Source organism: Diabrotica virgifera, chromosome 4, assembly GCF_917563875.1.
Source record: "Diabrotica virgifera virgifera chromosome 4, PGI_DIABVI_V3a".
Taxonomy (NCBI): domain Eukaryota; kingdom Metazoa; phylum Arthropoda; class Insecta; order Coleoptera; family Chrysomelidae; genus Diabrotica; species Diabrotica virgifera.
In genome coordinates, this window is record NC_065446.1 from 218053285 (window position 1) to 218079665 (window position 26381).

Here is a 26381-nt window from a genome sequence, read left to right on the forward strand (position 1 = left end):
TCCTCCCTTGTTATACAAATAGCTATTATCTTTTTAATTGTCAAAAGTTTTGAACTGAATTTAACGTCGTGTCGTGTCATCTACCATAATACAAAATCAACTGACTAACTGGCGATGAAACTGGCGGCGATGAAACGGACGGCGATGAAATGGACTGGCGATGAACCGGCGGCATCGAAACGGCGGCGATGAATCGGCGGCGATGAATCGGTAGCGATGAAACGTCCCATTCCGGTTGACAGTACAGGGTGTTGAATTTCTTTTACAAACTGATGATTTCTTTGTTACTTTGAAATTGGTTGAGATATGCAAATGAAATTGGGTGGGTTTTAGTGGGTAGTTATTACTCAGCTTTTGTCATACAATTAAAAATTTAATTTCATCATTGGCGTGCGTACGGGTGATGGTCTCAATTTATTTAATGAAAAAAAAAATGGTACCTTACTGAATTCTTTGTTGAATTTGTGAAAAAAAATCTTTCTTTTTTTTATATGAGTCGCTGTGTTTATGCAAAAAATCAATGTTCTTAATGCGGTTTTTTCGTTGTTTCGTTATTAATTGCTAGAAAAAACAAAACATTATTTTATGAAGATTGTAATAACATTGCGTTTTTGTTTTAGATTTGTTTTCTGAACATAATATTATTTTGTGTTCGCATAGAACGAGGCATGAATGAAGTATTGGAACTGACTAGCACAGTTTTACAATATTTTCCAGAAAATAATCAGGGCAAAATTTTAAACGAAAAAATAATTCTATTGAATCGTCAAATAAAACTTCACAGTCCATACTTTACTGCTGGAGATTTTTATGAAGTAGATTTTCAAGCATTTTTAGGTATTTTTAGTGGAGCAACATCTCTTATTACTGCTTATTATCAATATAATGGTAATTCTGCATAAGAAACTAAGATATAAAGTAAATTGTTTGTGTTCTAAATAAACCATTTAATTATTTTTTAAGTATTCATTTCACCTGAGGTACCGCGGACGTTTGGATACAATAAGCGTCTTTTTGTAAAGACAATGAAGTCGACTTTACTAAGTAACAAGACACTTACTCAATACAAACACACTAAACATTACTAATTACGCGGCTAAAGGTTCCATACCAAGACCAGACATTAAAAAAGGTATTCATTTTAGAAGATACTTGCTTCTTCTTGAAAGGAAGGATGAATAATCTTCTTTAACAATCTACCTTTCTGATATTGCATTAAAGTTTACTCAATGCACCAAATTTATAAAAGGCTTATTTAAGATCATATAATTACAGAAAACAGTGCCATACATAAACCTCCAAATTATAGAAATAGGCTAAAATCCAGTAATCCGCCATTGCTAATTCGCAAGTCCCTAATATTAGACGACTTTGAGACAAACAAATAGTGGAAAAATAAATGGGAACAAAGCACAGAACCCAACATTCATATAGTCCTCCATTCTAGTCAACTGGTTTGAGAATTTAATTTGAATCGTAAAATATGAACAGCAATCAAAAGCTCAATCAAATCATCATATCAGAAGGGGTAGATGTGCTGTCGTCCTAGCAAAGATAAGGTAAAGGGTAAGATTCAGTCTCAAGATTGTGGGTAAGGCTATGGAAGACAATACAGTACGCTACTTCTGAATTCGTTCTCGGTGCTTCTCCAAGATAGTAGAGTAACTTTATTGAAGCATCATCTGAAGTAATATCCATGTCCCATATCTACTGAACCATGAACTCAGGCTACTCTGATGTCGGATAGCAGTAACACGTAAAATCAGTACAAAGATAGAGCGTGAGGAAAATGATCCAGGACTGGTATATTATTGGATATTGGATATTAGAGATTTTAAGTTAACCGAACGATTACCAGTATAAGTAACCCCCTACTTGTTGGTCAACAGCTATGGGTGAAAGAACCGACAAGTAGGGCACTTCATTGCCCTGGAGCTGAGAAATTAACTCCGAAGATGGAAGAGGTAAATTAGTCAACGGCATTGATACGTGCAAAGCCACGGAATGACCACCATATTAAAGACCCGCATCCTTTCTTTTTAGACCCGGAAAGAGTAACAAATCAAGATGTTTTGCTGAAGATGGGGAAGGAATGCGAAGTCATAAAAACCATACAAACGAAAAAATTGGAGTATCTAGGCCACATAATGAGAGGAAAAAAGTACTCACTGCTAAGACTCATAATCCAAGCAGAAATCTCGGGAAAGAGAAATGTGGGACGAAGGAGGATTTCCTGGTTGCGAAATTTAAGGGAGTGGTATGGGTGCAGTTCAATACAGTTGTTCAGAGCTGCAGCCAACAAAGTTAAGATTGCTGTGATGGTAGCCAACCTCCGATAGGAGACGGTACTGCAAGATGAAGAAGATCCTTTCCTTAGTAACAATTATCATGCACCTACTAATCGATAATTAACTTAATTGTCATGGAACTTGGAATTCAAGATCCGGCAGGGGAGAACAATCAGATTTAGACGACAGGGCCTCTCAGGTTATTATCAAGGTAAATCCCTGTCAAAAAAAATAAAAACTTTATAAGCATTGAAAATTGGAACAAGGAACGTAAGAAGTCTATACCAATCAGTAAAACTGAATGACGCTGTGCGGGAAATGTGCAGAATGAAGAATAACATATTGGAGCTTAGCGACATACAATCAGTGGCGAATCCAATGGAGGTGTCACGGGGGCCATGACCCCCCCCCCCCCGATGAAAATAAATATCACTTCAATAATCCTAAAAAAACCAAGAGCGGTCAAACAAAAAAAATTGACCCATCCAAAAAAACCCACTTGTCCTAGTGGTTGCAAGACTAAGTGACCTTGCATCAGAGAAAAGTAATGAAATCACCCTCAAGATCCATGATCCCACCAAAAAAAATTTTGGATCCGCCACTGCATACAATGGCCTGAATTAGCAAAATGTAACATCAGAAATCAGAAATGGAACAATGTATTCTTCCGGTAATAACAACTCCAAACACAGGCAGGGAGTTGGCATTATGGTTGATAAGAATTCTCAAAAATCTCTTTGTAACTTTGTCCCTACTCAGATCTAGTACTCATGCTGTCTTTTAATTTTCATTTAAAACATAAAATAAATATAATCCAAGTATATGCACCCACTGCAGACAAGGATGAAGACACAGGCCATAGAGGCTTTATGAAAAAATTGGTAATGTTTTAAAGCTAAATAAAAGACAATTAGTACATTCTTTCACGGTTTTTGCTCTAAATTTTAAAGAACCGCTTAGATTGACATGAAATTTGGCGTACGTATAGCTTACATGTCACAGAAAAAAGTGATATTATGCCAATGTGTGCTTTTGTCCTGGGGGTGACTTTCACCCCCTCTTGGGGGTGAAAAAATATATGTCCAAAATAAGTCCGGAAATGGGTAAACTGACTAATTTTAAGTAACTTTTGTTCTATAGAGCTTTTCTGCCAAGTCAACACTTTTCGAGTTATTTGCGAGTGAATATGTTCATTTTTCAACAAAATAACCACATTCTTAGACGGTTTTTCGCAAATAACTCAAAAAGTAAGTATTTTGTCGAAAGAAACGTTCTTAGCAAAAATATAGCCTATAAAAAAGTAAAAAAAATGTTGTACGCATTAGGTCTCTGGATCTCGTAGAACCAGAGTTATAGCCAATGAAAAATAGATTCATATTCACCAAATTTCAAATATAATATTTCGACGTGAAATATAAAAAAAATTAAGCACTTTTGGGGAAAACCCATTATAACTTTTTTAAAGTGTTTAAAAAAAGATTTATTTTTGTTTTTACAAAAAGTTTCTAGCAATAAATTTAAGTAAGTTACGCTCAAAATAAAGTTGGTCCCTTTTGTTTTGGCAAAAAAAAATCGGGAAGACCACCCCCTAATTATTAACAAATTAAAATGAAATTAATTGTTACCGCTCCACAAATTATTTTTCTTATGTTGTGTTTATATGTCATATTATGATCTGTAAGTTTTATCGATTCAAAGTGCTTATTTTTAAAAACATTTGGTTTCAGAGTAAAATTTTTAAAAATTTTAATTTTGAAAAATATGCTTTTTTTTCAAAATAACTTAAAAATTATTGGTGGTACCAAAAATGTTAAAGAGTAAAAAAATGTCGGTTCTGCTTTTCTGAATATGTATTTCAGATTTTTGCTTTTTTGGAAGATAAAAATTGGTTAAGATATGACTGGTCAAAATTTTTGACTTAGTGAAAAAACTCTATAGAACAAAAGTTACTTAAAATTAGCCAGTTTATCCATTTCCTGACTTACTTTGGACGAATATTTTTTCACCCCCAAGAGGGGGTCAAAACCACCCCCGAGGCAATAGCACATATCGGCACAATATCACTTTTTTTCTTTGACTTGTAGCTATGTGTATGCCAAATTTTATGTCAATCCAAGCGGTTCTTTAAAATTTAGAGGTTTTGCAATATTCTACCGTTAAAGAACGGAGAGGACTAAATGTAAATATGTATTATAATAGCGATTTATGTAAACGCTAATGGACTAAGGAAAAGTGGAGAATTGTGTGAGGGGATATGGACTGGGGGACAAGAATGAACGTGAAGATAGGCTGGTTGATTTCTATATCAATGAGGAACTCGTAATTGTAAATACCTTGTTCAAACTTCCTAACCCTACGGCCAGACGAGCGACAATTACAACACTGTAAATGAAGCTCGAAAAATGGGTCCTACCCCATGTTGCTATGTTTCTGTAGCGATATTTACAGCTCAGTCTGGCCATCCGCTACACCCACCGTGAAACCCATTTTTCAAGCTTCATTTACAGCGCTAATGAGTCAGATATGAGGAAGTACTCAGAAGAGCGGGCTTACACGATAGGGAACTTTTTAATTATGTTAAAACCAAGAAGACTGCACACTTGGGGCACATATTACGAGAAGAACGATACACTTTTCAGCAATTGATACTCGAAGGAAAGATAGTGGGTAAGAGGGGTCTGGTACGTAAAAAGATGTCATGGCTGCGTAATATTCGCCAATTGACCAGGAATACACAGCTATGAAATGCTTAACAATGCTGCTAAAAACAGAATTATTTAATGCTGACTATCTGACATCTCACCTGACAAGACAATGTACGGTTGACGCTTACGCAGAAATGCGCGGCGCCTTAATGTTGGGGCCACAGTAACGTCTAATGCCGTTAATTAACGCGTTATTTGACTACCGCGTTAGGTGTAGCCACGACTTAGGGCGCTAATTTGTTAATGCTATTATTAATGCCGTTAAACGTTAGGCAATAGGTCGAGTGGCGGTTTCTTTCGACACTTCAAAGGAGTTACTCCGTTACTTATCGCGTTGTTGTGGCTACACTTGCACTGTTCACAGTTCTAGCTTGCAGCGCAGTAGAGTATAATTTGGTTTGTGAAATAGGTTATATAGATACTATTCTACGAAAATGGAGTGGAGTAACGAGAAAATACTTGAATTTTTAACAGTTTTCGAAACAGAAACTTGCTTATGGGATCCCCGACAAAAAACATGTAAAAATCGTGGTGTTCATGGGAACGCTTGGCGTCGAATTGTGGTAACATTATCTTTTCCAGCGACGGTGGAAGATTTATATTAGTGCAACTTTTCTCGGAAATGAATAATTTTAAAGTTATAATCAAAAATGAAGAAAAAAATCGAATTTTTCCTTCATTTTCTGACATTTTGATTATTTAAACAATGTTCCGGACCTTTTTGAGTGGGAGGATAACTCAAATATTAATATTTGAGTTATTTTCAAGCAATTTCTGCAAAAAAATATGTCACCTCTCAATATCCAATTGTACTAATATTTTTACAGATGCGCCATAGTCTATAAATAATAAAATAATAAATTCATAAAATAATAATTATCACTAATAAAATATAACAGCGTAGCAGCTTCGAGTTCCATATTGAAATTATTGGATTAAAAACGCGTTTTCTGCTGACTACGCGCTAAAATAAGTGTGGCTAGTCACTTTAACGCGCAGTTTATTCCATCATTTTTGGTGTGTTAATTAATTCGATAATGGACGTTAGACGTTAAAGTTACTGTGGCCCCAACATAAGAAGAAGATATTAACGTTAAAATATACAAAAATTACCTGATGTTCATCGCTTGACGTAATAAAATATGCTTGTATAGCGCTTGTTTCCAGTTTCACCTCCGAAACCATCGCTTCTCTAAGTTTGATTAATCTTTCTGTCGAATTTAGCCTTCGTGCTGGTTGTACTGCGTGGCCATGTTTAGCACATGCTTTACGTAGTTCCCCATTCCTTCGATCTTCTTCCAGTTGCGAGAATGTTGCGTCATATAAAGCATTGGCAGTGAAATCTGAAAACAATAGATAATAAAATATTATATTCCTCTCTATTCTGAAAATATGGAAGATTACTTAAAAACTAAATTAAAACTAAAAAATAAAAACCTTATCTTGTAAAAGGTATATTTAAAATCCCTAAAAAGGGCTATACCACAACAAAACGTTTTCGGAATCAAAATTCCATCAGCAGTGTTATCACAGGTTTAAATGCTTTAAGCCACCAAAATGTACGGGTAAAAACTCTTGAGTTGATTTTAAACAGTTGAGGTTACATTATATTATCCGATTTTAAAGGATGTTAAAAATATTTACAGATTAACCCCTGGCATCACATGACATCAACCATATTGGTTGGAAACGAATTTTTCCTTGTGATATTTTTAAATTTAATCTGATTTCTAGTAAATGATGTCTAAAACAAATAGAAACCTTCCGTCTAAAGGAAATACATTAGCTGAATGTTTAAAAAATTTTTTTGCGAATCACAAAGACTATTAAATAACACATTAATAAATAAAAACACACAGAATATTCAATAAAACATGCAGAGATAGAATACGAAATGAAGATGTAGAGCATATCTGCAAAATCGAAGGAATAAATGAATAAATCAAGGAAAGGACGGCTGAATGAAGCCAACACAAATACAATAACAGAGAATAGTAAAAATGGCGAGAGATAAATCATCGAACGGAAGACCAAGAAAACGAGGGTCAGACAATCTTTGAAACCGAGGAATAACCCGAAGGATGAACAATTATTTATGGCTACAGCTACAGAGAAAAGTAGAATTAAGAGGAAGAATATTTTCTAAATCACCGATATTGTGTCCAAAATGTAGACAATAAAATTCAGAGAAAAATATTGGTAATGTAATGCAAGTTAGGATAAATAGGGAAGGGTTGCTATTTAAACATCTGTCAAGAATTAATAAAAGCAATATATATAAAATCTTTTTTCAAATTTCACAGCCTAGAAAGAGCCGACCTAATGGAATAGAAGACATGAAGAACCTATATACATATCCCAAAGAAACTTTAATGCTTACGAAAATGACAATGGAAGGATCGACGGCAGCAATAATAACAGATGACGGAATCACCAAAAATATAGAAATAGCACCCGGAGTACGACGGGGCGAGTCATTATCACTATTTAATGCCGCTATAGAAGGAACAATAAGAACTACAAAAAAAAAAGAATGTGTGTGTACTTTGTACGCACGTAAGAAGTTACTTCTATTATTATAATATAATCTAACTTCATATATTATGATTTCTACGAAATCAATATACCTACCTATCTACTTTAAACAGTTTTTTGTATTGTATTTAAATATTAAACTAATTTTAGAAAGAACAAAAAGAATACCAAAAATAAAAAAAAAAGATATGACTTTGTCTGGATTTGAACAGGGGACCTCTCGATCTCTAGGCGAATGCTCTACCGATCAGCTACCACGGTTTTTGTATTCAGTCGATCATTTTTCGGACATAGTTACAATCGCGGTGACAGATACATTAGTTGAAAATAAATATTTTCAATAATACTTATTAGGAGGAAGACAAATCCACAGACATAAAAATTATAATAAATATATTTACTAAAAACACTAATAATATATTCTTTTCACGCACACCTTATTTGAGCTACATAACTTAAAAGTTGTAGCGACTAACACCATGCTGTCGGTGTGCGCATGCGCCAGGGAATGTAAAAATTCACCCTCGTGCCTAAAGAAGTATAACTTCAATAAAAGGTACAATTGCGAAGTTGTCCAAGGAAGTATTCAAGAGGGGTTTAGCAATAAATCAAAACAAAAAAAATACGCAGTTAATGTGACAAGTTCAAATATTGGTGAATGTGAGTTTCAAAAGGTAGAACACTTTAAATATCTTGGGGTCTCAGTTAATGGAACTAATGATAGAAGCATAGTAATCAATGAAAGAATCCAGGCAGGAAACAGAACCTACTGGAAATACAATAACTTTCTCAAAAATAAGAAGCTTACTCAGAAAACTAAATTGAATATTTGCAAAGCAGCAATTTAATTATAGACCAGTAATCACATATGGCGCCGAAGTAATGTGTTTGACACAGAAAGATGAAGAAATATTGAGGATCCTATAGGATACTTTTGAAAGGAGAATACATCTTCAGATTTATCAAGGCACTGCGACTCAGATGGATGGAACATATTGAAAGGAGAAATCCAGAAACAGTTATCAAGAAAATTAACAAATGAACATCTGTATCAGGCAGACCAAGAGGAAGACCCAAAACCAGATATGAGAACCAGATAGTCGAGGACCTTAAGAACAGGGCCGCCGCTACCGTGTGTGCAAAATGTGCATGGCACACGGGCGGCCAACAATAGGGGCGGCCAAAAGCAGGCCACTGATGATAATACTTTTTTTTTAAAACGAAAACAAATTCAAATAATTAAATAGTAATGATACAAATAGTTCTAATTCTAAACTCTAATAATCCAAACAATAATTATTATTATTACCTGATAATACTAAAATGCGTTTCATTTATCATTTATAGTTTTTTTCTGTTCTGCGCATAGTTTAAATCTGGCGGTGAATGATGCAGTAATAAAAATAAGTTTTGTGTCGGTTGAATTTTTTAGTACTTTACAGGAACTATATGCATTTTTTTCTTCTTCGAATATTCGATGGAACATTTTATTAAAGCACCTTCCAAAGTTGACATTGAAGCATTGTCGGACACGTGATGGGAGAGTGGGATAGATGCAACCGCACCATTAAAAACCCAGATATACAGCCGTGTGATGAATTACCGAAGTTATTTTTAATGTTTGCGTTAAAGTTAACATAACTATAACATATAACTATCTCCATAACTATAAAACGTAAATTCGGTGTGATGGATCATCCACCGTTATGAGATGAGTTATTTCTTAGACGTTAATAGACGGAAGAAAATATTAAGTTGTCTAGAAAGAGAACCTTATGTAGAATCAGTACAAGTTTGAGCGAGAAAGAGAATCAAGAGAAGTTGGTATACCTACCCAGAGCTACCGATGACCGAACAGCTGTTCGATGTTCGGTGTCGTTCGGTGGTGAATCGTAAAAGTAGATAGAAGGAACCAAGAAAAAGAACAGTACTTAAAACCCTTGGATCACTTGGATGTTTATAAATAAAAATTTCAACTTGTATCGCTCGATTTGATTTTTGTAAAATTTTTAAAATTGCATTACCCTCCTATTTTTAAATTATTAGCTTTCTTTTTCATTTTTATTATTGTTTTAATTTTATTAGGTACCTACGTGTTTTAGGTCTATAATATAATATATATCTTAGGTCTATAATATAATAAATAATGATTCATTAAATTAATAAAATGCCGCACAAGGTCCTGGGACAATCTGAAGCAGCGTTCTACGTTAAATATTCACTTGATTTCTATCTAAAAACAAAACAAAATATAAACCTAACCTTACAATCCTTAACGTAACTACATAGTTATCTCATAACTTGAGGTTTAACGTCGCGTTATAAAGTGACAGTTGATAATAGGGCTTTTCATCGATTGTCATTTGTTTTGAGCTTCTGTCATGTGTCACATAATATTAATATATCTACAGCATACGTCTTTGGTTTGTATCATTGGTATATGCCAATAAAGTATGACGTAGATATATTAATATTATGTGACACATGACAGAAGCTCGAAACAAATGACTGTGAATGAAAAGCCCTATATATCAGATAACTCAAGAACTGTCAAGAAATAACTCAAGTAGTTACGTTAAATATGATACATCACACCAATTCGAGGATTATAACTTAATTACAGGATAACTTTACGTTAAAGATAACTTCGGTCATCCATCACAAGGCTGTGATAGTCGGTTCGCTAAACTCAGACACAACTGGGTAGTGATTTTAGTAGGTAATTTTTTTGTTTTTTTGCTAATTTTGCCAAAATTGGCAAAATTACTAACTATTTAGTAATTACTCTTTTGCCAATTTTACCAAATTGGCAAAAATCGCTTACTAAAATCACTAGCCAGTTGTGTCTGAGTTTAGCGAACCGAATATAAGTGAAATATAATATGATGCTTTAGAAAAATTGCAAAATAATAACAAAAGGGATATGAATACAAGAACTTAAGCAAAATCCGTAAAAATAAAATTTGGAAATTCAAATTCAGATGTTCTGTTGTGGTGTGGCAAGATATTTTAAGTAAGTAAAATAAACGTGGTTATCAAAATCCTTTAAGTCCAAAATTTGACATAAAATCTTTACTTGATGTATTTATGTTATATATTTACGGTTTATTTTAATTAAATGGATGTTTAAATTAGGATATTGAGATACCTATAATGGACCTTGGGTCATGGATATTAGTCTAAATGTTCAAGTATTTACCTATTTACAAATGATTATTGTTATGCATCTTGCACATTTCTTTAAATAGGTACTAGTATGTATATATTATGTCTAAAGTGTTGGAAGGGGGCGGCAAATATTAAGTTGCACACGGGCGGCCAACACCTTAGTGGCGGCCCTGCTTAAGAAGATGAGAGTTGGAGAGTGGGTAACCATAAGAAAAAAGAGGAACGAATGGAGAAAAATTGTAAAAGAAGCAAGTCATACGTACAATCAATTGTGAAACCAAACTGTTAATGCGGACTGATTCCCCGGGATAAATGAATCGGAAGATCTCAAACAGGGCGGCAATCAGTCCGCTAGGAGTGCAGATGCCATGATGATGATGATGATAATGATGAAATCTTTAGAAAACAGCAATTTTCAGCACCTTTTTCAAAAAATTACGTCAACTAAAAATTAACTTTTCCTCCGAATTCGGAAAAAAGAGTTTTTTACATTATCACCTGTACTTTCTTCATTAATATTCTTCGACAATGCGAGAAATCCAAACATGTAGCACCGAGCATCTGCAATTTACACAGGTAGTAAAGGTAGGTGAACTTCCATATACAATGTATACAACTGAAGGCCAGAAGGGACCCTAATTTTAACATTCTACCTGTACCTACCTCTCGTTTCTGTGCTCCTGTCAAAAGTAGTTCACTATTCTGACTGAATAACTCCCCCACGTGCAAAGATTGATTGAGTGAGACGTTGAGAAAATCTTTTTTATGTTTATACCACACAAGAGGATTTATTTATCCCCTGGTGACAGGTAATTATATTAATGGCTTCAACTTTGTGTAAGTTTAGCCATGTGTTTCCTGCTCTACCTTTATAAGTCTTATATACCGGTTGTCTTAATATAAATAAAGTTTTGTAGTATATTTAGTCAGGTCTTTTCTACCAAGGTCCAACTGGTCCAAGTAAGAACAACTATTGAAACGAATATTTTTAATGTGCTAAATTTCTGAGGGTAAGGCATATAATATGCATGCAGATATACATGCAAATAACATCGTTAATTATCACTGATTTGGATAAAATAGACAGATTGAAAGAGTATATTGAGGAACTGTTTAATGATAAAGAAGCCTTTGAAATCTGGGTGTATCGGAAATCGAAGAGTACACGGGTGACTTCCGAAAAGAGACTTCATCGTTACGAATGCTGATCTTGCTTTTCCTATGCGTTGATTTATTTTAATGAGGTACCATTATTGGTTTATGTTATTACCAAGGCACAGTATATAGAGGTTCCACAGTAAAACCACTCCTCTGTCGGCGCTTTGATCTCAAGAACTAACACCGGCAGTACGCAATTGGTAATTTACCAGTGGTGGATGCGGGTTTTCCCTGTTAAAATCCGTACGTTTCTATGCGAGTAGCAATGCTAGAGTGGGGCAAAAGCGACTAAGAACATTGCGCGGTCGCCATGCGCGACCACAGATTTTACTTCCAATTTTTCGGAGAGTGGTTCTACTATCCCTCTTTATACTGTGACCAAGGTATGTGTAGCTGTACACGCCGTCAATTGGTTGTTGGTTAACTAAAAGTCGGGTTTAATACTTAGTAGGGGACGTTCAAGTATTACGTAACGCGATTTTTGAAGATTTTTGACCCCCTCCCCCTGTGTAACGCATCGTAATGGGGCGTTCAAGTAGTACGTAACGCAATTTTAGAAGATTTTTGACCCCCTCTCCCCAACATGCGTTACGTAATACTTGAACAACCCCTTACTGACTAATATGTATTCTGTTTTTTTCGTATTGATATCAAGACCATGTTCTCTACTTATATCTGAATGCGTGACATTATTATTTACCAGTGGCGGCTGGTCAGAGGAGGCAAGGGAGGATTACCCTCCCCATAAATTTTTTACACATCCTAAACTGTCTTGTTATTTGAACACGTTGTTCCAAATAATGTTCTGACCCCACATACCAAATTTCATCACAAAATTCGCACTTTCAGTCTTTTCATTATTTGTAGTCAGGATCCTAAAATTAGAGCGGAGGCTGCTGGTCGGAAAGTCTCACTTGCTAATGCTCCGCGCAGCCCAGCAGCGTTTAAGGAGACCCGAACCAAGTTTATTTGCGAAGAAATTTTTTTTTTTTAATTTTATTTTAAAAATACATATATAATATATTCTACCGAACTACTAACAATAATAATAAATTGAATTAGATTTGGACGGAGCGACGTCTGGTAGATGAATGCTTGATGAATGCTCTCTGGTAAACAGGTGTGGGCTTATTTATGGCCTCGTGTTTTGATGGACTGTGGTCGGTGATTTCCTATGGAATTGTTTAATGACGTTTATATGATTCCTCCCTCCTTAAATTCGGAAAACAAGGGACTTCGTTTTTCTGAACCATTTTCTGTTTTCTTTATTTTGCTTTTGAAACAGTTTTCTTTGAAATAGCTGAAATTCTTAAGAATTATTAAAGTAACAACTATTAATATGATTATAATGATTAGGCTTGAATTGGTCCAATTGTGATATGTAGGAACTGCTTTCAATTTAGGAATTTCGATGTTTTCTGCTAACTTTTGAATATGTTTGATTTCGCTGCTATCTAATGTTTTTAATTTTAGTATGGGTAAATTCGTCTTATTTTCTTTGAATTAAATTTAAAAATTGATTTTCTTTGAAATTATCTTTTGGTATTTGCCAATAGTATCTATTTTTATCAAATATTTTTTGATATGTGTTTTTTGGTTGCGTAATATTATTCGAAGATATTATAATTTGATTTTTATAAACATTTATAGTTTTTTCTGTGTGAGGTATTTTTAATATAGGGTCTTCTAAACTTGTATGAACTGTATCTAAGGCGTCTGAATCGTTTTGGTTTTCTTCTATGGCAGGAATGATAATATTTTGAAGAATTTTTATTTTTGGAACTGAATTTGATTCAGGTGTTTGTTCAGGTGTTAATGTTGTATTTTCAATATTTTTTGAGGCATCAGTTAATGTCGGTATTTCTTTATCAAGTATTTCATTTAAAAATTCTTGAGTTATGTCATGATAAGGATTAATATCTAAGTTATCATCATAGTTAAAAGGAGATCTAGAAATAATTTCTTGAGAGTCTAAACATCTAAATTCATTAAAAGTGAGAGATTATCATCTTCGGTTTCGAGAGGATGAATTTCTACTCGGAAAAGGGCATTTTTATTTAAATGTTTCGTTCTAAAGTTTTCTAAAGACAACTTATTGTTAATATTATTGTATATTTGTATATTATTAAAGTCATTTGTATTTGTGGAAATGTTCATAATTTCTTCCATAGAAAACTAATTATTGTATTTATTTAGTTCTAAGTTTTCCACATAACTATTTAGGAAATTTTCATCTATGCTGATTTATTGTGTGTAATTAGATTTGTTGACAAACTCAATTTTGGTTTTTCCGTTGTTTACATGTATTAGACTGGAGGGAATAATTATTGTTTTATCTTGATTCTTTATTTCGTTTAAAAACATATTTCCATCGATTACAGCAGTGGAAATTTCTTTAACAATAATAGATAAAGGAGAGATTTTAAATTTTTGAATATTAAAATTTTTTCGATATTCAAGTTGTATTGTTGTTGTTTGGTTAAATAAAATTCCATTATTTATATCTAGATTGAGTTCTAATTTTTTAAGATCTCGGATCCCGATAATACCATCATAGAAACTGTGAAAGTCGAATAAAACAAAATCCAAAGGTTCTAATAAATTATATTCTTCTAAAAGGGGAATTTTTGCTTTAAATTGCGCTTCTCGAGATCCTGCACAAGTAATTATGGGAGTATTATGTCGTATTATTTTTTCAGGAAAATATTTTTCTGCAACATAGGGCCTTAATAGAGATGGGTGACATCCTGTGTCAATTAATAATTTTATGGGCATTGGAGAACTTATTTGAATATATGGTAATGAATTTGGGATCATATTAATCATATTTAGATCTATCCGTTTTGCTAATCGTTCGTATCTTTTTGAGGAGGCTCGTGAAAATTTGGGTGATTTTGGATTTGAGATTCTTCTTCGTAATTTTGTTCGTAATCTTATTCATAATTTTGTTCGTAGTTTTGTTCAAAGTTGTAGTTTTGGTCAAAATTTTGATCGTAGTTGTGTCCGTAGTTTTCCATTGAATTATTTGAAAAATCTTGGGAATATACAGATGAATTATAGTCATCATTTTCAGAGACATTGTAGAGTTCTTCTACTCGAAAATTAGATGGACCTCTTTGTTTGAAAGGGAATCTTTGCTTAGCAGAAGATATTTGAGATGTGGTGGATATTGGGGTTGGCTGATAATTATTTTTTGGAGCATTTTTTGGATCAAATACGTTTTCTGGTTTGCCAAAAACTTGTTCATTGGTAAAGAATTTTCGAGGAACTGGTCTCGATTGGATATTTATTGGTTGACTAGGAAATGGTTGTTTTGAAGTACCTGGTTGGTTGAAATTGGGATTTTGAGAAAATGGATTTGTATTTCGATATTGTTGATTAAAATTTTGATTGGGTAAATAAGAATTATTATTCATATGTTGAAAATTAGGTCGATTTTGTTGGTAATAATTATTTGGATATGTTTGTACATTTTTATAATTATAATTAGGATTATAATATTGATTATGATTTGGATTATTTTGTCTTTGATGGTTTTGGAAATTAGGTTTAATTTTATTAAATTTATTAATTGGATTTAAAGATTGTATTCTTTGATCATTATAAAATTGACGAGATATAATGTCTGACGCCTGGACAAATGTTTTTGGGTTTCTAATTTCTAAAATCGTTCTAGTTTTTTCATCTACGTTTGCTAATAGAATATCGATGGCATTGCCTTCATTTTGTTACATTAGGATTTCTTTTCTAGCTGCATATATTTATGTTTCTGAATTAATTTTTACTTCTATTCTAACTTTAAGTTGTGAAATTCTAGCAACAAAGTCAAGAATATTTTCGTTTCTATTTTTCTTTAATTGTAAAAATTCTTTAGTAAGCGTTTGTCTGTCTATTCTATCTCCAAAATTAGTTGTTAAATCAGCTTTAATTAAAGGGCAGGTATTTAAATCGGGTCGGCATATAAGAAAATTTAGTACATTATCTTGTAATTTAGAGCATATAACGTTAAAAGTAAAATTGTTTAATGTATTATCTCTGGTTTGTCCATATGTTTGATAATATTTCTCACATCTTTGTAAAAAACTTTCTAATTTTAAAGAATCCCCATTGTATGTGGGTAAAAATTCGGCAAGTGCTTTAGCCGCTTGTATAGTAGGAACATTTACTTGATTTAAAGCCATTTCATTAAAATTTGCAACTAAATTATTAGTAGTAATTGCACAAGATCTCTAAAATTATTGAATTTTTCCCGAGTGAAATTATGTCAATGTGTCACGAGGGCAAAAATTCTATATTAATTTTAGAGATCGAGTGCAATTTGTTGCGATTATTTCATGAATAAAACTGTTCAAAACCAAAATTTTATTGTAATTTATTTATGTAAGTACAAATTAGTACTGTTAAACACACAGTTGTTATAAAATATTTTACGGTTGAAAGTCATCACTTTTATAACTTTTAAAACATTAATTCTCATTAATGTCACTGAATGTATTTTTTCATAGCAACGAAGGGCATCTGACGTAATATACTTGACGACGGGATATTATCAAAAATTATCACCTTAATTTGCATTTCTGTAGCTTTCTATTGGTCAGAATCTCCTATGAATGAAATAATCAATAGTAATATATTTTTGCATTAAAATTAAATATTCTTAAAAGTATATATAAATTTTTTGTTTATAAAATTTACTCTATCGAATAAGATTTACTAGGTCGAAATCTCTGACAAAGAGTGCACTATATTTAAATTCTTAAATAAAATAGTATTAAAATGTTATGTTCGGTAAAAATTCAAAATTATTTAATTAATTTTCAAAATTCTATATATATAAGAGAATAGCCAGTAAAGGTAAAGTAAGACAGGAAAACGAAAATAATTTCTCAGTAACTTACTTTGAACTGGAACGTAGACTCTTCCAACAAATGGTAGACACCAACGGTTGAACTGCGTTTCTCGAGAACTTTTCTGTAAATTGCCCTCAGGAACTGCTAGAAACCTTCAGGTATCCTACTGACTGCGCCAATTAAGTTTATTTGCGAAGGAACTTTCTTTTTAAAAACTTTATTTTAAAAATACATATAATATATTCTACCGAACTACTAACAGTAATAATAAATTTAATTAGATTTGGACGGAGCGACGTCTGGTAGATGAATGCTTGATGAATGCTCTCTGGTAAACAGGTGTGGGCTTATTTATGGCCTCGTGTTTTGATGGACTGTGGTCGGTGATTTCCTATGGAATTGTTTAATGATGTTTATATGATTCCCGGTCTCTTTAACGCTGCATTATCGCTTAACGCACACGCTGCCCGGAGATATAGCAAGGACGGCTAATCGGCCAGCAGCCTCCGCTCTAATTTTAGGATCCTGACTACAAATACTGAAAAAACTAAAAGTGCAAATTTTGTGATGAAATTTGGTATGTGGGGTTAGAATAATATTTGGAACAACTTGTTCAAATAACTTTTTACGATATCTGTAATGCAAAGCAAAATATCGGTAATTTACCCTGTTTTTGGATTTTGGAAATTTTGTTAGGTGGCTGTGCAAATATTCAATCAAAAATAATGTTTAAAAAAAATAGATATTAATCTAAACTAAGTAGATCCTTAATTTATTAATATTGGATGATACATCCAAATACCTACGTAGTTAAGATTGTTGGTGCATAAAATATTAATAAAAACATACAAGATTCTACCTAGTTGGCTATGACAATAAATTTGCTAAAACATTTGACATTATACTATTTTATAGTTCCAGTTGCTTTGATACCATCACTAATATTATTATTTTTTAATAAGTAACTGGTGAGTAACTGATTAAAATGGTTTTTGTGTTAGGAGAGTATAACAAAAATGTGCTACTAGCAATTAGAATTTTTCATCAGCAATTCACTGTTAAACGAAAACCAAGAAGAGAAACTTTTGAAAGTATACTAAAAAGGTTTCAACGGACTGGATACTTAACAGGCACGTAGGCAGGAAATGTTCTTGAGGGGAGTCTAAATACAACTCAAAGTTTTTGTTAGGTTAGACGGTAAGGTATTGAAAAAATATTCAGAATAAATTTTAGAGCCATATGCAAAATTTGAAAAAATTATTTTAATATTTCAAAAATAACAAGTGTTTACTACTTTACTAAGATATAACAAATTATGACGACAATCTCACCCTAGTAAAGTAAGTTGTTTTTAATAGCTAATTTCACCATTGTATCTTTAATATCATTTTAGCTTCCCTGATGATGTTAGTGACTACTAACGAAATATAGAATTCCGTAGAAAAGAGTACACCAGTCTTCTATTCAGCTGTCTACTCAATAATTTTGGGTTATTTGTTATATCATCATCATCCAACCTTCTGCATTCAAAGTTGAACATAGGCCTCCCCTAATTTCTTTCAGTTCTGTCGATCTTGGGCTTTCAGCAATCAATTCCCAGCAACCAATTTGCCGTTGTCTGTCCATCGTGTAGGTGGTCTACCTCTACTTCTTCTGTCCGTTCGTGGTCTACACACTGTATTTTTTTGGGTCCACCACCGTTCTCCATTCTGGCTACATGACCCGCCCAATTCTACCTCAGCTATGCTATTCGCTCTATGACATCTGTGATAATGATTTGATATCTATACAGTGCTCTTCAGATAAAACTATCCACCTTAAATAATTTTTGAACCACTGATTTTTAGAAAAAAAAGCAAAAACATGTCAAATAAGAATTGAAGGGGAAGACATTATGCCGTATTGTCATATATGCCATATGACATTGTGCCAGGAAAGGCGCTTTTCCACCCTCCGTAGCATCACTTAATTTTTTTTAATTACTACCCCGTTTTTTTATCTCATATTTGGATTCTCCTCTTTGTGCTGATTTCAAAAATGTATAATAACACTTGATGCTTAAAGTGATTAGTTTATGAGACAAATAAATACAAAAGCAAGAAAACTGGATTGAATAAAAATTATTTTTTAACAATTTTAAAACATTTAGTTAGAGTGAACATTTTTTCACTACCAAAAATTTTAACAATAATTATTCAAGCTTTAAAAAGTTGTTTTGAATAATTATTGTTAAAATTTTTGGTAGTGAAATGTTCATTCTAAATGTTTGTATGTAATAAAATTGTTAAAAGAATAATTTTTTTCAATCCAGTTTGGTTGCTTTTGTATTTATTTTTCTCATAAACTAATCACCTTAAGCATCAAGTGTTATACATTTCTGAAATCAGTACAAAGAGGAGAGAAAAATAAGGGATGATACGGGGGTGGCATAATGTCTCCCTCTTCACGTATTATTTGACGTGTTTTTGCGTTTTTTCTAACAATTAGTGGTTCAAAAGTTATCTAAGTTGGATAGGTTTATCGAAAAGCACTTGACGTTCCACTGAATGAAACAAAGAGCCAATAAACTGAGTCTTTCGTTTTCCATCTTGTTTCTGGGTAAAGTTTTTACTCGCTTCATTGTTAAGAACGAAGGTACTACACTGGCCGTTGTGACAGGTGTAGTTGCCAAAATTGTAAGGAATTTGTAAATGTTTAGAGAACAAATCTTTATTACAATGTTTCATTACGCGGAGAACTTCGGTATTTGGTTCCAAAGATGATATTGTATTACAGTTACACCATATACATTATTCAGCTTTTATTGCTGCAAGGGAAGTGTCGCGGGAGTAATAGGCAGCCAAATTTTCTAGCAATTTTGCTTTTTCTGTAAAGGCAAATGCAGGTAAAAGAATTTAAAATTCTGATAGAATATTTTCGTTTTTGCTCAATCTGATTTTTAAATTGGATGTAAGTTGATCCATACACTAAAAATAATCCTAGTAAAAAATAATAATAATTACGTTCACTTTTTCAAAAATGTTAATAATAACTTTAAACTTGCTGCCTTGGTACAAAAGCCGAGGTAGTTATGGGAGGGGTCCGGACCCCATGGACCCCTCCCTTGGCTACGTGCCTGATACTTAAATTACGAGAAACCTGATCGAATGAAAACTATTGTAAATGGTTAAAATGAATTAGCTGAGGGTCTGCATATTAGGAAGAACGTTCTTATAATCTAACTATCTAGACCTAAACTGTTGAAATCATTTTAGTGTACTTTTAAAAGTTTCTCTTCTTGGTTTTCGTCTATCAGGGAATTGCTGGTGAAAAATTCTTATTGCTAGTAGCACATTTTTGTTATACTCTCCTAGCACAAAAACCATTTTGATCAGTTACTCATCAGATACTCATTAGAAAAATTCATATTAGTAATAGTAACAAAGCAATTGGAACTATAAAAAAGTAGAATATTAAATGTTTTAGCAAATTTATTGTCCTAGCCAACTAGGTAGAATCTTGTATGTTTTTATTAATATTTTACGCACCAACAATCTTAACTACGTGGGTATTTGGATATCTCATAAAAAATGAATAAATTAAGGATCAGTCTAGATTATTATCTACTCTTTTTTCGAAAAATTATTTTTGATTGAATATTTGCACAGCCACCTAATAAAATTTCACGTAATTTTTGTTGCAATTATTGTTTGGATTAAAGAATCACGAATAACTCAAAAATTAAAGCACTTAGGTATAGGGAATGCTTAATAAATAAAAAAGTACCATAAAATATCATTTCATTAGAATACTAAAATATAGGGTGTTCCATTTAAGAAAACTCAGAAAATACGCATTCTGAGTTTTGACCAACCCTGTATATTAATATTAAACTTTTTGCTATATTATTAATGTATAAGAATAGTAGACTATATTAAAAATCGTTTGACCATAAATAGAAACTTTGATGTCAAATCACTACTAGGGAACTTGCATATATTTTTAAATATTAAAATAATATTAAAAAATATAAGGTAACATGATCATAAAACGCATGCATGCAAAAAAAAAAACAAATATTGTTAACCCATAGGCTTATTACGAGACATTGAAAAAGCTATAAAATTCAAATTTCTTCAGAGGCGCGTAAACGTGTCTGACGTCGCGACCCACGTCTACCTGCTAGATTTCCATGAGTCGACAACAAAGCCGCTAGGATATTTTGAAATTATTTACAAATTCATTCACATTTACTTAAAACTCTTAGTCTAGGCGCCAGAGGGGTCACCGTGTCATATCCAATTCTGATGGACAAACTCAACGGTTTCTTATGGATTTTTGGCTGCTGATTACGAATTTCGAGGGGGGATTTCGATCCGAGTGGGCAAAAAATTGTTATAAACAATTTAATTGTTTATAAATTGTTTATAAGGCTCTGGCTCATAAAATAAAAGAGATAAGAAAAAATGTTTCAAATAAAATTTGTTCCTTAATAAAAAATGAAGAAAAAACCGTTTACTAAACTTAAATCTAACAATTAGAACTCAAGATATTGTAAAATTAGTGCCCAATGCAAATTGCAAATTGCAAAATAAGTATTTTTCGAAGCTTTATCGATTGTAACTCAGCTTCTACGCATGTAAATAAGTCTTAGAAGGTGTCGTTTTAAAGCTTAATTAACAGGCTTTCAAACAAAGTTTGTTAAATTACTTGATCTTTATTTGTTTTAAAGTTATACCCGTTTGAAGTTACAATTTTCTTAAAAATACTGTACATTCATTTGTTTATAAGGGTTTCAAGCAAATTTGAGCTATAAACATTTATACTTTAATGAACAATAATGATAGAAAAACTCAAAAGGAACAATTTGAGGTTGAAAATGTTCATAAGTTTATTTTTGGCCAAGATGTCGATATTTTAATGGCGCGCGCTATGAGGCGCAAGATCGGCTCACTGCGTAAAGGTTCACGCGCTAACTTCTCGATGCAAATTATAATTTCTATGTATACATACGTTATCTTCATTTTTCATTTTTGAAGATCCTAATAAAATTTTATCATATAATTCTTATAATTAAATCATCATACTGTACCTCGTATCACCTTTCATTCTATTTACATTGTCTTCTATTTTTTGCGCTAAATGAGAAAAAAACATTAAAAACTAATATTTCAGAAGTATAACTAAAAAGTAAGTTGATATTATTTATTAATACTATTTTTACAAACATTTTTTTCATGCATCTGCAAATCTGCATAGAGATATACAGGGAATATCAGCTTTTTTACATCTGCATAAGTTCTTAGCGAAATTTTAACAGTTACATGGTGGTACAAGTCTGTTCTTGTAGGCAGTAAAACTAAAACTTTTTGATGCTTTAGAGTCTAATTATCTATATGATATCCATATAAAGTGGATCTATTTCTTTTGCAGCATCATCAAGGCCCGTCAATAATTGTGTGTATGCCGCCACATCATAAATGCTCGTTTTATATGAAATGATGATGCTGCAAAAGAACTCGATCCATTTTTATATGGATATCATATATTGGCTCATTTTCATGCGTAGAAGCCGAGTTACGATCGATAAAGCGTCGAAGAATACATACTTACTTGACTGTGAGCCAATCTTGCGCCTCATAGCGCGCCATTAAAATATCGACATCTTCGCCAAAAATAAACTTACGAACATTTTCGTAAGCTCAAATTGTTCCTTTTGAGTTGTTTTATCATTATTGTTAATTAAAGTATAAATGTTTATAGCTCAAGTTTGCTTGAAACCTTTATAAACAAATTAATGTATAATTTTTTTAAGAAAATTATAACTTCAAACGGGTATAACTTTAAAACAAATGAAGATCAAATAATTTAACAAACTTTGTTTGGAAGCCTCTTAATTAGGATTTAAAAGGACACCTTATAAGGCTCATTTGAATGCGTAGAAGCCGAGTTCCGATCGGTAAAGCTTCGAAAAATACTTATTTTGCAATTTGCAATTTGCATTGTGCACTAATTTTACAATATCTTGAGTTCTAATTGTCGGATTTAAGTTTAGTAAACGGTTGTTTCCTCGTTTTTTATTAGGGAACAAATTTTATTTGAAACATTTTTTTTATCTCTTTTAGTTTATGAGCCAGAGCCTTATAAACAATTTATAAACAATTAAATTGTTTATAACAATTTTTTGACCACTCGGATCGAAATCCCCCCTCGAAATTCGTAATTAGCAGCCCAAAATCCATAAGAAACCGTTGAGTTTGTCCATCAGAATTGCAAATAACACGGTGACCTCTATTTGGCGCCTAGACTATCTCATGTAGAAGTTGATTGTAAATAAAAGTTCAAAAAAAGGTTGTTTTGTGGATTGTATTAATTCCATTTTAATCATATTATTTAATTGGAAATTCCAAGCTATTTGTGTTTTTGTATAGTTCCATAATGAGTATATTTAGTTTCAAACTGAAATTGATCATTTTGAGTGCTACTTTATAAAGTAGTGTTTTTAAATGTATAATATGACTGACTAGGGTTTTTCAAAAAGTTAATCTGACAATCTACAGTAGTTGATGTCTTCATGGTGGCAAATTTTATAAAAAGCAGTGAAAGTTATTCTATTGGAGAAATGCGAGGAGGCAAATAAGTAGGTACCTATTATAGGTATTATTAATAAACACGTTTAAATTGTTTATAACAATAATTTTTAGTTACTCTGACTTTTATTACTAAAAGTTTTGTTTATTTTTAAGTTATTTTTATTTTCTTTCTTCTTTGTTATGAATTTAAAATATTTATAAATTATAGGTTTTAGTTTTGTTTATTACAAAATATTACGACCAGAAGTACATATATTTGGAACATTTAATAACCAATAGACAACCAAATAACCAATGTTACAATGTACAATGCAAAAGTACAGTTGCAAATAATGTTTCTATTTGAAAAAAAAAGTGTTGATTTTGCGTACCAGATACACACTTTAAAAATAATTCAAAATTTACTTATATTTGGATAGAATATGACGCTGATCTTATCGACAGTTTGATTAGTATAGCACAAGACTTTTGGAGTGTAAATATTTTCCCGCATCTATTTGGCTCTGATAATTATTAAAAATAAATGGAATAAAAATTTGATAAAATAAAGTTTCATCCATAAAATATTTTTTATTTCTTTATGTGAAAATGAAATTCATATTTTAAACTAAATATATATTTATATATTATAATAAAACATTTTTTCTTTTTCTTTTTATAAGTAATTTTTTAGTAGTATCTATGTACTTACATGTTTTAAGAAATATGATGTTAATGTAGGTATTTAATTTTGTTCAAACTTTATAATATAATTTGGCATTTGAGATACCTATGTTGTAAAATAAAAATGTATTTCCCTAAACTAAAAATAATATTATGAATGCATGAAAATCTTTACAAGATATTATCTGCAGAGCGCACGTCTGGCACTAGGCAGTAGCCAAACGAGAACAGTGGTAAATATCATGGTTGGTGACGTCAGACCCAAGCGCGCGCTTTTAAAGTCGTTTGAAACGGTAATTTCGGGCGCGGAATTATAATCAGTTGTTGTACGTACACTATTAATTGTTAAGACGTAATATTTTGAATTTATCATTTTTAAACATAAATTAACAATTTTATGCAAAAATATTTTTATGTGCAAGTTCCCTATTCTACTGTGAATGTTGCTACGAAATTAACAATAAAACGTAATTATCTTTTAAACTACCTAGTATAATATTACAAAACCCTATATTTTGAGAAAGAAGACATCGAGGAGAATCCAAAAATATAAAAATATACAGGGTGTTTTATTAAAAAAAACATAAGTTTGTGTCACTCTGTCAAGACGGTTGACCCTGTATATCTGAAAATATTTTTAAATTATAGTCCTATCCGTGCCCCAACTTTTATGTAAATAACTTTTTTTTGTATCTCTTACGACAAACGGGTAATTGGACTTTGTCACACTAATGCCCCACCCTGTATACAGATAGATCCCTTGTTTCTGGAATTCCACATTTCGAACAATAGCACCCTCGCTAAGCTGAATATTAGACATAGTCAATTCGGTCAATTAATTATAGACTAAGAGCCGCTATAGGTGAAATTTCTTAATCATTTTAGGCACGATGGGACCCTATAACTTAAATAGTAGAACCTAAAAGAAAACGTTTGAACACTATGCCGTCACTTTTCAGTGGCACATGCGTCGACAGTGGCGCATCAAACTTTCCACTTATGGACGGGATAAATAAATTAAAAGTTACCCTCCCTTACTAACAGAATTATTTTTTTTTAAGTTTTATGTGATTAACACATAGGATTTAGCGTAATTTTAACCCACCACCCCCTCCCTCCTGCCCCCTACATTAAAAACTTCATTTTTCGTTTTTATTTTTTTTTTGGTGGGATGCAATCAATTTTAAAATTTCAAAAAATTCACACTCATAGCTGAGGCTTTTATAAAACATGCCTATTTTTTATAGACCTATAGGTAGAGTGTACATAACCTCAAAAAATTAAAAGAAATTTTTTTTTCAAAAAAGCGTATAACTTTTTTTGAGGAATAGTTGCAGGTCTAATTTTTTCTTAATCTTGTGTGTTTTATCAAACACTATATTTTTAATTTTTTTCAGATGTTTCCGTAAGGCTCCTCACCTTCCAAAATCCGAAAAACTGTTTTTTGGGGGGTTTTGGGGGATTTTCCCTATTTCATAGACTTCATAATATATCAAATCAATTTTTTTTATAGGATATATGTAACTTGAAGTAACTGAGTCCTTTAGAATATTTAAAAAACAGAAAAACACGTTCAAACCCCCCAAAACCCCCTTAAAAACATTTTTTTTGGATTTTTGAAGGTGACCAGCGTTACAAAAAAAATCTGAAAAAAATTAGAAGTATAGTGTTTGATAAAATACATAAGACTAAGAAAAAATTAGATCTGCAGCTGTCCCCAAAAAAACGTTATATACTTTTTTCCAAAAAAATTTTTTTTTTAAATTTTTTGAGGTTATGTACACTCAACCTACAGGTCTATAAAAAATAGACGTGTTTTATAAAAGCCTTAACTATGTGTGCGAATTTTTTGAAATTTTAAAATTGATTGCATCCCACCAAAATCGAAAAATAAAGTTTTTGATGGTGGGGGCAGGGAGAAGGGGGTGGTGGGTTAAAATTACAATGAATCTTATGTCTTAATCACACATAACTTATAAAAATGAAAAAAAATTAAATTCTGGTAATGAGGGAGGGTATTTTTTAATTTATATATCCCGTCCATAAGTGGAAAGTTTGATGCGCCACTGTAGAAGCATGTGCCACTGAAAAGTGACGGCACAGTGCTCAAACGTTTTCTTTTAGGTTCTACTATGTAAGTTATAGGGTCCCGTCGTGCCTAAAATGATTAAGAAATTTCACCTATAGCGGCTCTTAGTCTATTATTCATCTAACCTTTTCCCGTAATTTCTCAGAAAGTACATTTTGTTTGAGATATTCTAGAATCTAGAATGTCTGGCGGAGACAAAATTGAAGCAGTGTATTGGCTAGGAATTATTTTAGGAAGAGAGAAGGTTATTTTAATTTATTAAAAAATAAATAAGTGAGATACATCCTAAGTTATGTTTTGCTTCTATGTTGACTTGTTTCGAGAATTGTATGATAGATAAACGATTGTGGGTT

At 32.2% G+C, this 26381-nt stretch overlaps 1 protein-coding gene across 1 annotated transcript in view; it reads right to left on the bottom strand.

Moving 5' to 3' along the window:
* Positions 1 to 26381, bottom strand: part of LOC126883301 (xaa-Pro aminopeptidase ApepP-like) — a 445329-nt gene that overhangs the window by 75150 nt on the left and 343798 nt on the right. The window contains exon 2 of the mRNA XM_050648661.1: positions 6107 to 6336. Coding sequence (XP_050504618.1) covers positions 6107 to 6336 — 230 coding nt within the window. The remainder of the gene's footprint in view (positions 1 to 6106; positions 6337 to 26381) is intronic.